The sequence below is a fragment of the Hemiscyllium ocellatum genome, chromosome 37, assembly GCF_020745735.1.
Source record: "Hemiscyllium ocellatum isolate sHemOce1 chromosome 37, sHemOce1.pat.X.cur, whole genome shotgun sequence".
NCBI lineage: Eukaryota > Metazoa > Chordata > Chondrichthyes > Orectolobiformes > Hemiscylliidae > Hemiscyllium > Hemiscyllium ocellatum.
The window spans coordinates 19,118,427-19,133,175 of NC_083437.1; the positions used below are offsets into that span (position 1 = coordinate 19,118,427).

The 14,749-nt window shown below is 42.7% G+C and overlaps 1 protein-coding gene across 1 annotated transcript in view; it reads left to right on the top strand.

Annotated features, from left to right (window-relative positions):
• Positions 1–3,524: 3,524 nt before the first annotated feature.
• Positions 3,525–14,749, top strand: part of LOC132833798 (podoplanin-like) — a 28,513-nt gene continuing 17,288 nt past the window's right edge. The window contains exon 1 of the mRNA XM_060852384.1: positions 3,525–3,807. Within this exon, the coding sequence (XP_060708367.1) occupies positions 3,735–3,807 (73 nt within the window). The 5' untranslated portion in view covers positions 3,525–3,734. The remainder of the gene's footprint in view (positions 3,808–14,749) is intronic.

The following is a 14,749-nucleotide window of genomic DNA, read 5'->3' on the forward strand; positions in this document are numbered from 1 at the left end:
AAAACAGAGAGACTAACCATAATCTAACAGGAAGAGTAACACCACACCTACTAGTGTTAAAACAGAGAGGCTAACCATAATCTAACAGAGAAACACCCCCCCGCCAGTGTTAAAATGGAGAGACTAAACACAATCTAACAGAGAGAGTAATACCCCTTGCTAGTGTTAAAACAGAGAGATTAACCATAATGTAACAGAGAGAGTAACACCCCCCCCGCCAGTGTTAAACAGAGAGACTAACCATAATCTAACAGAGAGTGTCACACCCAACCTGCCAATGTTGAAACAGAGACTAACCATAATCTAACAGAAAGAGTAACACTGCACCCACTAGTGTTAAAACAGAGAGACTAACCATAATCTAACAGAGAAACACCCCCCCGCCAGTGTTAAAACAAAGAGACTAACCATAATCTAACAGAGAAACACCCCCCGCCAGTGTTAAAACAGAGAGACTAACCATAATCTAACAAACAGAAACACTCCCCCCGCCAGTGTTAAAATGGAGAGACTAAACACAAACTAACAAAGAGAGTAATACCCCTTGCTAGTGTTAAAACAGAGAGACTAACCATAATCGAAAAGAGAGAGTAACACTCTCTCCCGCCAGTGTTAAAACAGAGAGACCAACCATAATCCAATGGAGAGGTTAACACTCCCCACTAGTGTTAAACAGAGAGACTAACCATAATCTAACATAGTACCCAGTTGCTAGTGCTAAAACAGAGACTAACCATAATCTAACACAGAGAGTAACACCCCCCCGTCACTGTTAAAACAGAGAGACTAACCATTACCTAACGAAGAGAGTAACACTCCCCCGCGCCAGTGCTAAAACAGAGAGACTAACCCCCATAATTGAACAGAGAGAATAACACTTCCCGCCAGTGTTAAACAGAAAGACTAACCATAATCTAACAGAGAGAGTAACACCCCCTTTCAGTGTTAAAACAGAGACTAACCATAATCTAGCAGAGTTACCCCCCACCAGTGTTAAAACAGAGAGACTAACCATAATCTATCAGAGTATTACCCTCCCGCCAGTGCTAAAACAGAGAATAACCATAATCTAACAGAGAGAGTAACACCACCCCCCCCCGCCAGTGTTATAACTGAGAGATGAGACATAATCTCACAGAGAGTAACACCCCTCCATCAGTGTTAAAACAGAGAGACTAATCATAATCTAACAGAAAGAGTAACACCACCCCACTAGTGTTAAAACAGAGAGGCTAACCATAATCTAATAGAGAAACACACACCCCCGCCTGTGTTAAAATGGAGAGACTAAACACAATCTAACAGAGAGAGTAATACCCCTTGCTAGTGTTAAAACAGAGAGATTAACCGTAATCCAACAGAGAGAGTAACACACACCCCCGCCAGTGTTAAAACAGAGAGACTAACCATAATCTAACAAAGACATTAACAGTCCCTGCCTGTGTTAAAACAGAGAGACTAAACATAATCCAATAGAGAGGTTAACACTCCCCACTAGTGTTAAAGAGAGAGACTAGCCATAATCGAAAAGAGAGAGTAACTCTCCCCCCGCCGCCAGTGTTAAAACAGAGAAATGAACCATAATCTAACAGAGAGAGTAACACCCCCTTTCAGTGTTAAAACAGAGACTAACCATAATCTAACAGAGTTACCCCCCCCGCCAGTGTTAAAACAGAGAGACTAACCATAATCTATCAGAGTATCACCCTCCTGCCAGTGTTGAAACAGAGAATAACCATAATCTAACAGAGAGAGTAACACACCCCCCCGCCAGTGTTATAACTGAGAGACGAGACATAATCTAACAGAAAGGGTAACACCCCTCCATCAGTGTTAAAACAGAGAGACTAACCATAATCTAATAGAGAAACACCCCCTCGCCAGTGTTAAAATGGAGAGACTAAACACAATCTAACAGAGAGAGTAATACCCCTTGCTAGTGTTAAAGCAGAGAGATTAACCATAATCTGTTAGACATAATCTAACAGAGAGAGTAACACTCCCCCCCCACCCCAATGTTAAAACAGAGAGACTAACTATAATCTAACAGAGAGAGTAACATCCGCCGGTAGTGCTAAAACAGAGAGACTAACCATAATCTAACACAGAGAGTAACACCCCCCACTAGTGTTAAAACAGAGAGACTAACCATAATCTAACACAGAGAGTAACACCCCCCACTAGTGTTAAAACAGAGAGACTAACCATTACCTAACAAAGAGAGTAACACCCCCCCGCGCCAGTGTAAAAACAGAGAGACTAACCATAATCTAACAGAAAGAGTAACACCCTCCCGTCAGTGTTCAAACAGAGAGACTAACCATAATCTAACAGAAAGAGTAACACACCCCCGTCAGTGTTCAAACAGAGAGACTAACCATAATCTAACAGACAGAGTACCTCCCCCTCCCCATCAGTGTTCAAACAGAGAGACTAACCATAATCTAACAGAGAGAGTACCTCCCCCTCCCCGTCAGTGTTAAAACAGACAGACTAACCACACACCCCCACCCCCTCCAAGTGTTAATCCTGCGCCCTGATTTCCATTTCACTCTTTTTAAATTGAACAGATGGGAATGATGTGGGTGATACACTCCTTCATATTGCCTGGATGAAGGTAAGGATTATCTCCTGGATTAGTACTGGATTAGGACTCTTTCTTTAATCCACATCTCTCCTGGAACTGATAATATGCAGGGCACCAACGGTGGGCAAATTGCCCCAGAATGCAAATACCATTGAGGACAAGGATTGGACTTGATTGTATCTTCCCTATGGAGTCGATGGTCTAGTGGTATTATCACTGGACTGTTGATCCAGAGATCCAAGTAATGTTCTAGGGACCTGGGTTCAAATTTGCTTTCAATAAAATCTGGAATTAAGACTCTAAAGACTGTTAGGGGAAAAGAACAACATCTGGTCACCAACGTGCTTGAGGGATGGAAATTGCCATCCTTACATTTCGACCAGGCCCACAGCAGAATGGTTGACTCTTAACTGCCCTCCCAATGATTAGAGGCAGACAATAAATGCTAGCCTACTTAGAGATGCCTGCATCCTGTCAGTGCATAAAAAAATGTAATTTGCACTAGCTCAGGATAGCATCTGATACCTGAGCTCAAACTTCTAAAGGAGGTAATTGGAAGGGAATAATATTAATGAAATAAGGGCAAACATTTTTGATTTAGTCTAGATAATTTGGCACAATAAAAGAATTATAATCAATAATCTAAAAATATTTTTATTACAGCTATCAAGTTGTTCTTTCTCCAGCACACAAATCACACAGCCATTAATTTCTCTGCCATCCCCCACTGAACTCCTCACTAAATATATCTCAAAGAGCTGAATTCCTTTCAGATGAAAGATCTTAATTGTTGGCAATAGTCCACGCTGTTTAAAGTGGGTGCAGACTAAGTCTCAAACTTATCCTGACTCTGACATCATTCCAAACCCCCGCCTCCTCCTCCCCCAGCCCCTCACACCCTGGTCCACACCCAATCCTCTCCACTCCAAGCCGTAACTGTGCCTCTTTCTGCAGAATTTCCAATCCAAATATATAGGGGTCTGGTAGCTAGGAGCTGCTCCTTGTTTTCTTCCAGACTGTTCACAAAGTTTGTCAGAGTCTGATTGTAAAGCTACTCAGCAATTTAGCTTTTCAGGCATTTACTGGAACTTGCTGCATTTTTGTTCCAAAGCTCAGGAGCAGATCCGCCTTAATAAAAGGAAGAATTATGTATAAGATGGGACTCAGACACCTTGTTCTCCTGACACTGGCAGTGTTCCTCTGTATTTCAGCCCAGACAGGTAAGAGAAACAGTTACTCAGATTTGTTGGAGAGGGAGGGAGAGAGGTTTGGTGACGGATAGGCAGGGAAGGGTGCGGTGTTAATAATGTGATAGATTTCTGATGCCATTTACATAGAAATCATGATGACATTAAATACAGAAACGTTTAAAACTACTAAATTTGGAAGGAAAAGATTTATTTGAAAATGTTCAGCCTTTTTACAGATAAGCATTTTTTTTGGAAGAAACGAATTGAGACAAGTTCCATCATTTATTTTTAAAAATCCTAATTCTTTTGGAAATGTTTTGGCTGGTGTTTTGGAGTTTTGACTGCGAGTTGTCTTTTCGGTGATTCATTTACAACCAAGTAAAAGGAGATATTTGAACAAATATTGGATGTGCAGGCATTATTGGTTTTGTGTAAGTCAGTATACAGTGAACAGAAGATCTATTTTTAGGATTTCTAAAGTTATTCCATTGAAAGCTCTTGTATATCTTAGAAAGTGAATAAGAAGGTGAAAAATAGTAAGGCTTGGAAGGCAATATCCTCATTGAATTCTCACTAAAATTGAATGCTGTGAAATAAGACTACAACTTTGAAACTACTTCAACATACACACTGGACTTGTCCAGTCCAGGTCTGTGCCTAGTTTCTAATGAGTCCTAGATTCTAGTGATTCTAATGCATCACTAATCCATATTAATTAAAGAACTTAAAAATACAATTGTTTACCAAATTGGTTAATAGTGATGATCACATTGAGTGATGAGTTAACCTAACAGAAAATGATGGATGCACGGGATTGCAGAATGTTCCCCACCCTTGTGGAGCGACAGACCAGTTTCACAGAAATGGGTTTCAAACAGATGTTCGGCCTTCACCCCATTTTGATTAAGGGTAAAAATCATCTTTGGTTTGTCCTTAACAAAAGTAGAAAATGTTGCATTTCTTGATGAAAGGTGTACACATCCCCTGCCTCTGTGTTAAAGGTTTAGTTTTCTGAACATCATCTGATGAGAGCAATCTCTAGATCTATATGTGACAATCTGGCTCAGTCTCTGAGGATTCTGACTTCATGCTCTGCTCTAACACTTCAGCATCTATTCTGGGATAACAGTTCAGGCATTATCGATACAGTGCGACATTGTTGGTTGTGGTACTAAACCAAGGCCCTATCTACTTGGTCTAATGGATAAAAACTGGACATGCACGTGGACACCAGTGAATTGAGGGGTGCGTAGGTTAGGTTATTTAATTTTCGATTAGGAATAATCCTCAGCACAACATTATGGGCTGAAGGGTCTGTTCTGTGCTGTACTTTTCTATGTTCTAAATGAAGGGCTTATGCCCGAAACGTCGAATTTCCTGTTCCTAGGATGCTGCCTGACCTGCTGCGCTTTTCCAGCAACACATTTTCAGCTATGTTCTAAATGATCCTATTAAAATATCATCTTAGGCTTAATTAAACCATCATACGTAGATTAACTGGTCAATTATCACTTTTAGTGCCTGCAGGAAGTTTATTTGTACACATTTGCTGCTGCATTTGACACTGATGATTGCACATAGGCACATGGGGAAATCCTGCAAATGTGCGTGATGAGGACTCGATCAGACCCACCTGAGATGTTTACCTGATTTAATTGTCTGGGTGAGGATACAGAAGATGACTGACCCCCCCAACGGAAACACATCATATAAAAGAGTTAATGTGCTTTACCCTCCAATGGAGGGCGTTGGACAGTGTTCAGGAATGGGAATATGAGCCAAATCTTCACCTCTTTGTTCTGGGAACCATTCTAATGCTTCAATCTCGCATAATTTTTTCTCCATGTGTTTAGCTTCTCCGCTTCTGATTTACATATTTGTGTGACAGTACTAGATTTACACTTCACTGCTGCATGGCGAATGTTATTGAATTTTGAAGGTTATGTTTTTCTACACCATTGCCTTCCTTTGTGCTTCCTTTATGGAAATTTCTTTCACTTGAAGGCTTTATCAGAAAGGGCAGTTTTGTTTTCATCACTCAATGAATCTGGGAACAGAATTCTCTCTTGGCCTCTTACTCCAATATTATGGATTAAAGCTCTCAATTTAGCCATATACACTCCAACTTATCGAGCAGAACCTGGATGTCAAAGTGGATACCAATCTGTCCTGCATTTATACACACAGCCTCTTGCCCTGCTGTTTACTTACACCTTCTGCTACCTACTAAGATCAACTAACTTACTGGGACCATGAGTGGCATGGTGGCACAGTGGCACAGTGGTCAGCACTGCTGCTTCAAAGTGCAGGGGACCTGGGTTCAATTCCAGCCTCGGGTGATTGTCTGTGTACAGTTTATATGTTCTCTGAATGCTCTGGTTTCCTCCCACAGTCCAAAGATGCCTAGATTAAACGGATTGGCCATGCTAAATTGTCTAGGGATGTAGAGGCTAGGTGAGTTAGCCATGAGCAATGGAGAGTTACAGGGATGGTGTTGATCTGTGTGGGATACCCTTTGGAGGCTCCATGTGGACTCAAAGGGCTGAATGGCCTGCTTTCATGCTGTAGAGATTCTAAGGTTCCCCATCATAAGCCAAATAGTTCTGCAGACAGTTGGCAAGGCCACAGGTTAAATAAGGTAAAAACAATGACTGCAGATGCTGGAAATCAGATTCTTGATCAGTGGTGCTGGAAGAGCACAGCAGTTCAGGCAGCATCCAATGAGTAGCACAGGTTAAATATACCTATTGACAACTCAATGCCTCACATCTTCCCTGAGTGGCTCTCCTTCTGATCGCCATTACCTTCATTCTGTACTTGCAAAACAAAAAATGCACAAGTAATTCAGAACCCCTCCTGGGAGATCGGTTCAAATCCCACCACTGCAAATAGTGAAATTTAAATTGAATTTTTAAAACTGGAATCCAAAAGTTAGTCTAAAGGTGACCATGCAACCATTGTCGATTGTCTGGTTCTCTGATGTCGTTCAGGGAAGGAAATTGTTATCCTTATCTGCTCTGGCCTGACGTACATATGATTCCAGACCCACAATCATGTGTTTGACTCAGCTGCCCTCTGAATTGATGCTAGCAAGCCAGTCAGTTCAAGTGGAAATTGGAGATGGGCAATAGTATTGGTCTCAATAGCAATGTTCACATCCCATGTTTGATTCAAATAACTAAATAAACACAAGTGATACACAGGGTCACTTTCCCAGCAGCAAGATGATATAATGAGTTGGACACTCTCTCAATAAACACATTGATTTGGTCCTCATTTACTAACCTCTGAGAAAAAGAACTGGAAATGATTTCACCCACCTTAAGAGGGCAAGACGCACAAATAGAAAGTGGGACATAACACCAGTGCTTCACCGGAGGCTCACCGATGATGTAACCTAGCACGGTGACGAAATGTCTGAAAACAAACCTTCCAGCTCAGTGAGCAAACTTAATACCTGAACCTCAACCTAAGCTATAAATCTTCTCAAAAATCACAAACTCTCTCTCTCTGTCTGTGCTCTGTGTGGCTTGATGACTACATTCCAATGTCAGGTCCATGGAAGTACAAATCTCACCAAATGGTTTGATGAGTTTTATAAGGAATTCAGATATATTTCATTTCCCAATGAGTTAATCCAGGGAGGGGTTGATCATTACAAATAGGAAGGTTTAACATGTTAAATTAGTCAAACAACCTCTGCATCACTGGGTTAAAAATCCTCCCGCCAATTCCAGTCAGAGACATGGGCTGGGAATGTTTGAGGATATTGGGAGAGGACAGGATGAGGTTAAGCTACAAATCATTACGTATCAACGTGTCTCTGACAGCAACATTAGCAACAAGTTACATTCATATAGCACCTTCAAGATAACAAAGGAATATGGGGGATTGCTGTATGACCACACGTATGACAGGTCCAGGCTTTCCTTGAGCAAAAGAGTCCATTTTGGTGCTTAGTGTCCCATAACCAATCAGGGCCTGTGCTTTGTGTGCCTTCATATTTCCTGGCAGCCATCTCAAATGGGCACCAGGCCCTTAAAGTGGGGCACATGCTGTTTAATGACCCTTCCCAGTTAAATAGACAGCATTGAACAATGTGCGTGGCAGATTTGAAACTTTGAAACATGCCCAGTTCCTATGGGGCTTGATGGAGTAGACGTGGAAAGGTTGTTTCCCCTTGTGGGAGTGCCTAGGAGTGGAGGGCAAAATCTCAGAGTAAAAGGTCACCAGGATAAGAGGGCGTTCTTCTCTACGAGGTCAGTGAATGTGTGGAATTCTTTACCACAGAGAATTGTAGAGGCTGGGTCATTAATTATATTCAAGGCTGAGATAGACAGATTTTTAATCAATAAGAGGAATCAAGAGCTGTGGTGAAAAAGCAGGAAAGTGGAATGGAGGATTATCAAATCAGCCATGATCTCATTGAATGGCAGAAAGACTCAATGGGCTGAATGGCCTACTTCAGCTTCTACTCCTGATGGTTTGTTCAGGAACATTTAGTCTAAGCCATGCTTAAAGGGGCTACTTGGGGATAGTTAATTTCAAAAATGTATTTGATATAGAGACACTACTCCCTCTCTACACCACCCCTCAGTCTCCTTGCCTACCTCCTCTGCATGAAGTTACTAGTCTAAACCAAACTGGAGCACAGTGGTGAGCTCAGTGCAGCAGATAACAGCACCTCATCATCACAATGAAACGAGACGCAGAGTCCAACTTCAGTGAACCTCTGGACTCCAGCTTCGAGCCAGTGCCAACTCTCTCTCGGATCTAGTCACTAAAGCTTTCAGAGGCAATATATCCTGGTTACAGATGTGCTTCGAGCCAGTCTCTCCTAACACTGTATCTAAATGCTAACGCTGCCAATATGTTCAGAGAGCTTATGCAACTCTGTTGAAAGGAGACATGCCTCTGAGGAAAGACATTAGTGTCAAATATAGTTTTAAAACCATAAACAAATAGACTGCTGAAATACTTCCTGAAGCGTTTTCTAGTGCATATGTGAAATATATTCTTGGCTTATTTATATAAATCAATTACAGCATGCAGGCTGAAAGCTAGGCCACTGATATGTGGCATCCTCTCTCTCTGCTGGGATACCACACAAATCTTGTAGTGAGGACTTTGAAGGTTTATCATGGGAAGCCTGCTCTGCCCACCCTGCAGGGGTTCCCCACCCCATCCAACTCAAGATTCTCAAGAACGTCAAAGTGATGACTCATGATGTGGTATCATGTTCTGGGTCCAGTTGGCACTCATAGTATTTATTCTTCCCATAACAGGCATACACATACAAACAGACGAATACACAATGGCATGCACGCACACATGCTTACATACACACACACACACATATACACACACATATACACACACATAAACACACACACATATACACACACACATACACATGCCAATACGTACCAATGTTGACTCAGATATAGACAGATACACTCCAACAGTGTCTCTCACACACACACACAGACACACACAGTGATACACACACACAGACTTACACCGACACCGGCTCACACACACCCCTCTACATAGAGGGGCACACTCTAGGGGTCACTAGGTTACAGCACCACCAGGGCGGACTCTGCCCTTATTATTATTGTTCTGACCTGAGACAACTAATTCAGCAGAAAGCCAGAATATGGCCTTCAAGAAAAACTGAATGGAATGAGTGGAATTATTTTTATGGAAGTCATTTATTTTGGTGTCAGCCTCAACTTGATGATTTCTCCATATGTGATGTGCCACTGGGCAAATTATCATTAACTAACAGTCTACAAAAAGCAATAAGTCCTACGTTAACAAAGATTTGAATAAGTGCACGGTTGCGAAATGACTGGGAGGTTGTAGGTACATATACAAACTGAGACGCTGCTATGGGATGCTGCTATTCCTGTGCTGCAAAGGGTTGGGAGACAGGAGGATAGAGGGAATGCCTGTAGAGAGCGACAGGAGAGAGCTGAACCATTGAGTTGTTGGATGGCTGAATGGATACAAGTCTATGACAGGGATGATTTTGTATGCAGTGTGGATTGAATAAGAAATAGCTTTTCAGCTCAATCAGCTTTTGCTAGTTCCAATGAAAGATCACCACAGTGTCAATTCAATTCCTCTCTCTACCAAAACTGAATGACCTCCTGAGAGTTTCCTACATTTTTGGCTTTTGTTTCAGAACTCCAGCATCCTCAGTATTTTGCATTCTGATCAGATTGCCAACTCTGGGTTGAAGATAATCTTGGAGGGTTTACCCCATGACCACCTTTCTCCCACCTCATGGCCCCTTTGAACAATCGGACTCCACCTGTCTGGTATGACAAATATGAAATTAAAGCTATTTTTGTGAACACCTTGATGATTTTTCTCTTGTATCAGTCTCTGGCGATTAAACTTCCATTCCTGGAAACTCTCAAACAATGCTCAAGGATGGGAAAACCCTATTAATGATGTGAATGGATTCATGCAGCATTAGAGCATGTATTTGTTCAGAGTCTTGGAGCAGCACAGTGGCTCAGTGGTTAGCACTGCTACCTCTCAGTGCCAAGGCCCTGGGTTTGATTCCAGCCTCGGGCGACTGTCTGTGTGGAGTTTGCACATTCGCCCCGCATCTGCATGGGTTTCCTCCGGGTGCTCCAATTTCCTCCCACAGTTCAAAGATGTACAGGTTAGGTGGATTAGCCATGCTAAATTGCCACATAGTGTCTAGGGATGTGTAGGGTAGGTGGATTAGCCATTGGAAATGCAGGGTGATAGAGTAGATTAGATTAGATTCCCTACAGTGTGGAAACAGGCCCTTCGGCCCAACAAGTCCACACTGACCCTCCAAAGAGTAACCCACCCAGACCCATTCCCTCTGACTAACGTACCTAACACTATGGGCAATTTAGCACAGCCAATTCACCTGACCTGCACATCTTTGGATTGTGGGAGGAAACCAGAGCACCTGGAGGAAACCCACATAGACATGGGGAGAATGTGCAAACTCCACACAGACAGTCGCCTGAGGCTGGAATCAAACCTGGGACCCTGGTGCTGTGAGGCAGCAGTGCTAACCACTGAGCCATCACACCGCCCCATAGTGGGATGGGTCTGGGTGGGATGCTCTTTGGAGGATCAGAGTGGACTTGATGGGCTGAATGGCCTGTTTCCACAATGTAGGGATTCTATGATTCTTCACAGAAGGACCAGTAGATAGCATTTTACATGTATCATAATGACATTACGTCTGGTATCAGCTGCAGCTTAGTCAGTAGCACATGAATCACAGAGCTCCCACTCCAGGGCTTGAACATTAACATCAAGGCTGACACAGCAGCACTATCAGAACCACTGCCTTTTGGATTGAACTGCTTGGCCAATGCCCCCCATCTGCCTGCTCAGCGAGGTGGAAAAGATATCATTTCCCTATGTCTTCATCTCATCACCACGAAAAGCTCTATCAAACAGACAGGATCTTTTCTCTTTGCTCAGTCAGTTTCAGAGAGTGGAACTTGCCTGTAACTGATCAGTCTTGTTGAATGGAAAAGAGTGGGAGTTTGGACAGTTCCATTCGGCTGAGGAGATGTGATTGAACACAGGATGTATCATGAGACTTGGGAAACAGTAAACAGTGCCTGCAGGCAACGTTTAAACTGCCATTTGGCATTGATAAAGCAGGTCAGGTTTACTCTGGACAAGACCCTGCTTCAAAACCTACAGCCTTGGCACTCTGCCAGCCCAGCAGCTCATGCCTGTCCCTCCTGAGCTATCCCTGACATGGATTGAGAACTCTGTGGAAGTATGTTGTTTTCTCTGAGCTAACTCCACCTCCCCTCTCTCCCTTTGAAGGGACTTCACTGAGAATCATGTATCAGTGATGAATAAAGGAGAAGATACATGTGACACCAACAGTATAACATCACAAGCATAAATTACATAAAACGATATAAGCAAAAAGAAGTTCTCAAAGTTTTGGAAAATGCAGGTGTGTACCAGAGTTTGTATAATTATATCGTGCGCATTGGCTCCATTTGTCCAGTGCTATGTTTAACACCCATACCTTGTTGTTCATGAATTCTAAGCTCCACAATCTCGTCATTTGCACTCACTGCTAGTTCAGAACTTTGTTTTTAATTATCATGTTACTGTTGGGAGGAGAACACAGCATAATGTTAACAGTGAGCCAAAATCTAGTCCCAGCTTTAAAAGCTTGCAGATTGGAGAAGAACAGGAATCCAGGGAGCTGGGAGTTCTACAGTATTTAAGGAAGAATGGGTCAGTTTAGGAGGTGGTTCATGCCTTGATCCTAACAGGATGTAGGGAGGGATATTTATATATCACTGAAATGAAGGCTGATCACTGATGGGCTAACTGCAGGATTTGCATCTTTGTCCAAACATATGCCCTAGTTCACAGCTTTTGAAATGTACAGTTGTATTGATTCTCAGGATACTTTGTTGGAAATTGGACTGATTTGGTGGAACTTGTAATCTCTCATATGGAACTCACCCTTAGAGATGAGGAAGGTGCTTGTGTTTCCAGTGTTACAAATGGTCATTCATTGCACTATCAAAACATAAGGCAGGAAGTTCCGAAATGGCAACATTTACTTTGTAAGTGTGCGCCTAATTCAGATCACATGCAAGAAAAATTTGAACTTGTTCTTTTTCCAATCACCTTGGGACACAATTTAAACATTCCATTCACTTTTATGTGTTTTCTCTCCGCCCCGTTCCTTGGCAACGTTCGTCCTTTCCAAAACGTTTCCTCATTTGGTCAGTCTTTCTGCGATAGGCCATGGGCTGTTGCTAAGGAAACTGTGCTGACAGTGTCTGTGGAAATAGGTTTCATGTGTTAGGTATTTGCCTAATTACCTCACTCCTTTTAAATCAGACTGTGGGACAGAATGTTGCTGTTCACTTCGCTCTCTCCCTGACACGTGTAGACAAAGATCAAAAAGACATCATCCCCTGGACAGGTCAAAGGGCACAGTGAGTTGAAAGGGCTGAAATTGCACAAAGCTAAAAGGAGGAAATGCCACGAGCAGGGAGTCACACTGGATAGAGGAAATGCACATTCAGGAAATTAGCATGGGATGCTCCTGTCCTCTGCTTATGAAGGAAATGCACATATCAAGGCCACCCCGTGGTGAGGGTCCCTGGCATCAATGGCTGTTGACAAAGTGAGCCCCAAAAATGTAGAATCCTGAATATTAGAAATCAGAATACTGAATTTGAGCAGGTCAATTCATCATGGAGACAGTAAGATGCTACATGTTGGCTGTCAGAATTGTCCTACAGACAAGCCCTGTCATCACTTCCTGTCTCCCAAATGCTGGCCAAACTGTTGTGCCTTTCTGGCATTCTTACACTGCCATTTAAGAAAAGGAAGAGAAGGGGGGAAAAAAAATAGAAATCTAATTTTAGAAAGTGAGAAATCATTGTGATTTGACCTTGGAGGCTACAACTGCTGATCTGACACTGTGCACCAGTGTCCAGACACTGAGGCCCATCATCAGATGGATGGCACTGTAGCTCAGTGGTTAGCACTACCGCCTCACAGATCTTAGCTGGCCAGCATGGACCTGCCTTTTAACTAAAGACCCTGGAGAGCAGAGTTGGTCATTGAAGTTATTGGTACTGGCTGCCCAGCCCCAGAACTGAGACTGGATCCTAGATGTAGGTGGGTGAGGGGAGGATAGGAGGAATAGAGGATGGGAGAATAGGGCAGAGGGAGATTTGGGATTCCTCCTGATGCTGGGTTCCTTGATCAAGCAGCGTGCCCGCATATAAGGGAAGCCCACAACTGACCAGTCTTTAAGGGGAACTGGGATAATTGTCCTGAACTGGCTCCTTAATCACTTTCCTGCAAGCTTTAGGGCTGTTTTACCACAATAGGGGATAGTTTCCCTGCCTCAGAAGCCTGGGTTTAAGTCCCACCTGCTTCAGAGGTGTGTCACAACACATCTGTACAGATTGGTTATCTACTCCAGGCAGTTATGAGATCATACCAGGACCTGTCCCATTCCCTGCGTACAATTTTCCTGACATTGGGAATCTAACATGAGTGCTCTTGCCTAATTCTCCCAGCAGTCACCCCCACCCCAACCACTCCCTGGTAAGTTTGCCCTGGATGGGTGCCATTAATGGGATTAGTACAATGGGAGCACGGCTACAAGATTACACGTGAGAAACGTAGAAGAGAGAGAACCTTTTTTTTTTGCAGAGAGTTGTGAGGCTGTGAAATATGTTACCAGAGTTATTGTAGCAGAGAATGTTAACCTTTGCAGAATCATTGAAGGACAAAGGCATGTGTGAATAGAGAGGTTGCATGGGATTATAATGACGACTGTAATATGGATCAGATTGCTTCCGTGTTGAAATTTCTACGTGACTCCACTTCGAGGTGCCTGACTTTGACTTTCTCCCAAATAAATTCCAATCGTCAATTTTCTACCCATTTGGCTCAGCCATTGGTGTCTTCCTATAGTCAGCAGCTACCCATTGGATCTGCAATACAACCATTCTATGATTCTAAGATTTTCAAGAGAATTAGCAAAGTTGATACCAGAATATCACTCCCATATTTGAAAAGTTCAAGGTCAATGGACACAACATTAAGAAGGTTAAAGTAAGACAGGGGCTCAGACAAGACTGTCTTTTATCCGAAGAGAATTGCTCTGCTGAATAATTTAATGGGAAATCATTGGAAGGGACAGATTTAAGAATGTGCTTCTGCGAGAGATGGGATTGAGATTTATGGTGAGGATATCCAGGCTGACAATCTAGCATAGCATTGAAAGGATTGCTAGAAAGGTTTGAATGAGACATTAACATGTCTGCCTCTCAGCTGGACATAGTGGTCCAATGACATTATTTGAATAATAACAGGGGAGTTGTTCTGAGCCATAATTTGTTAGCCATAGATTGTCAATTCATTTATCACATTGCGGCTTATAGGACCATTGCTGTCACATTTC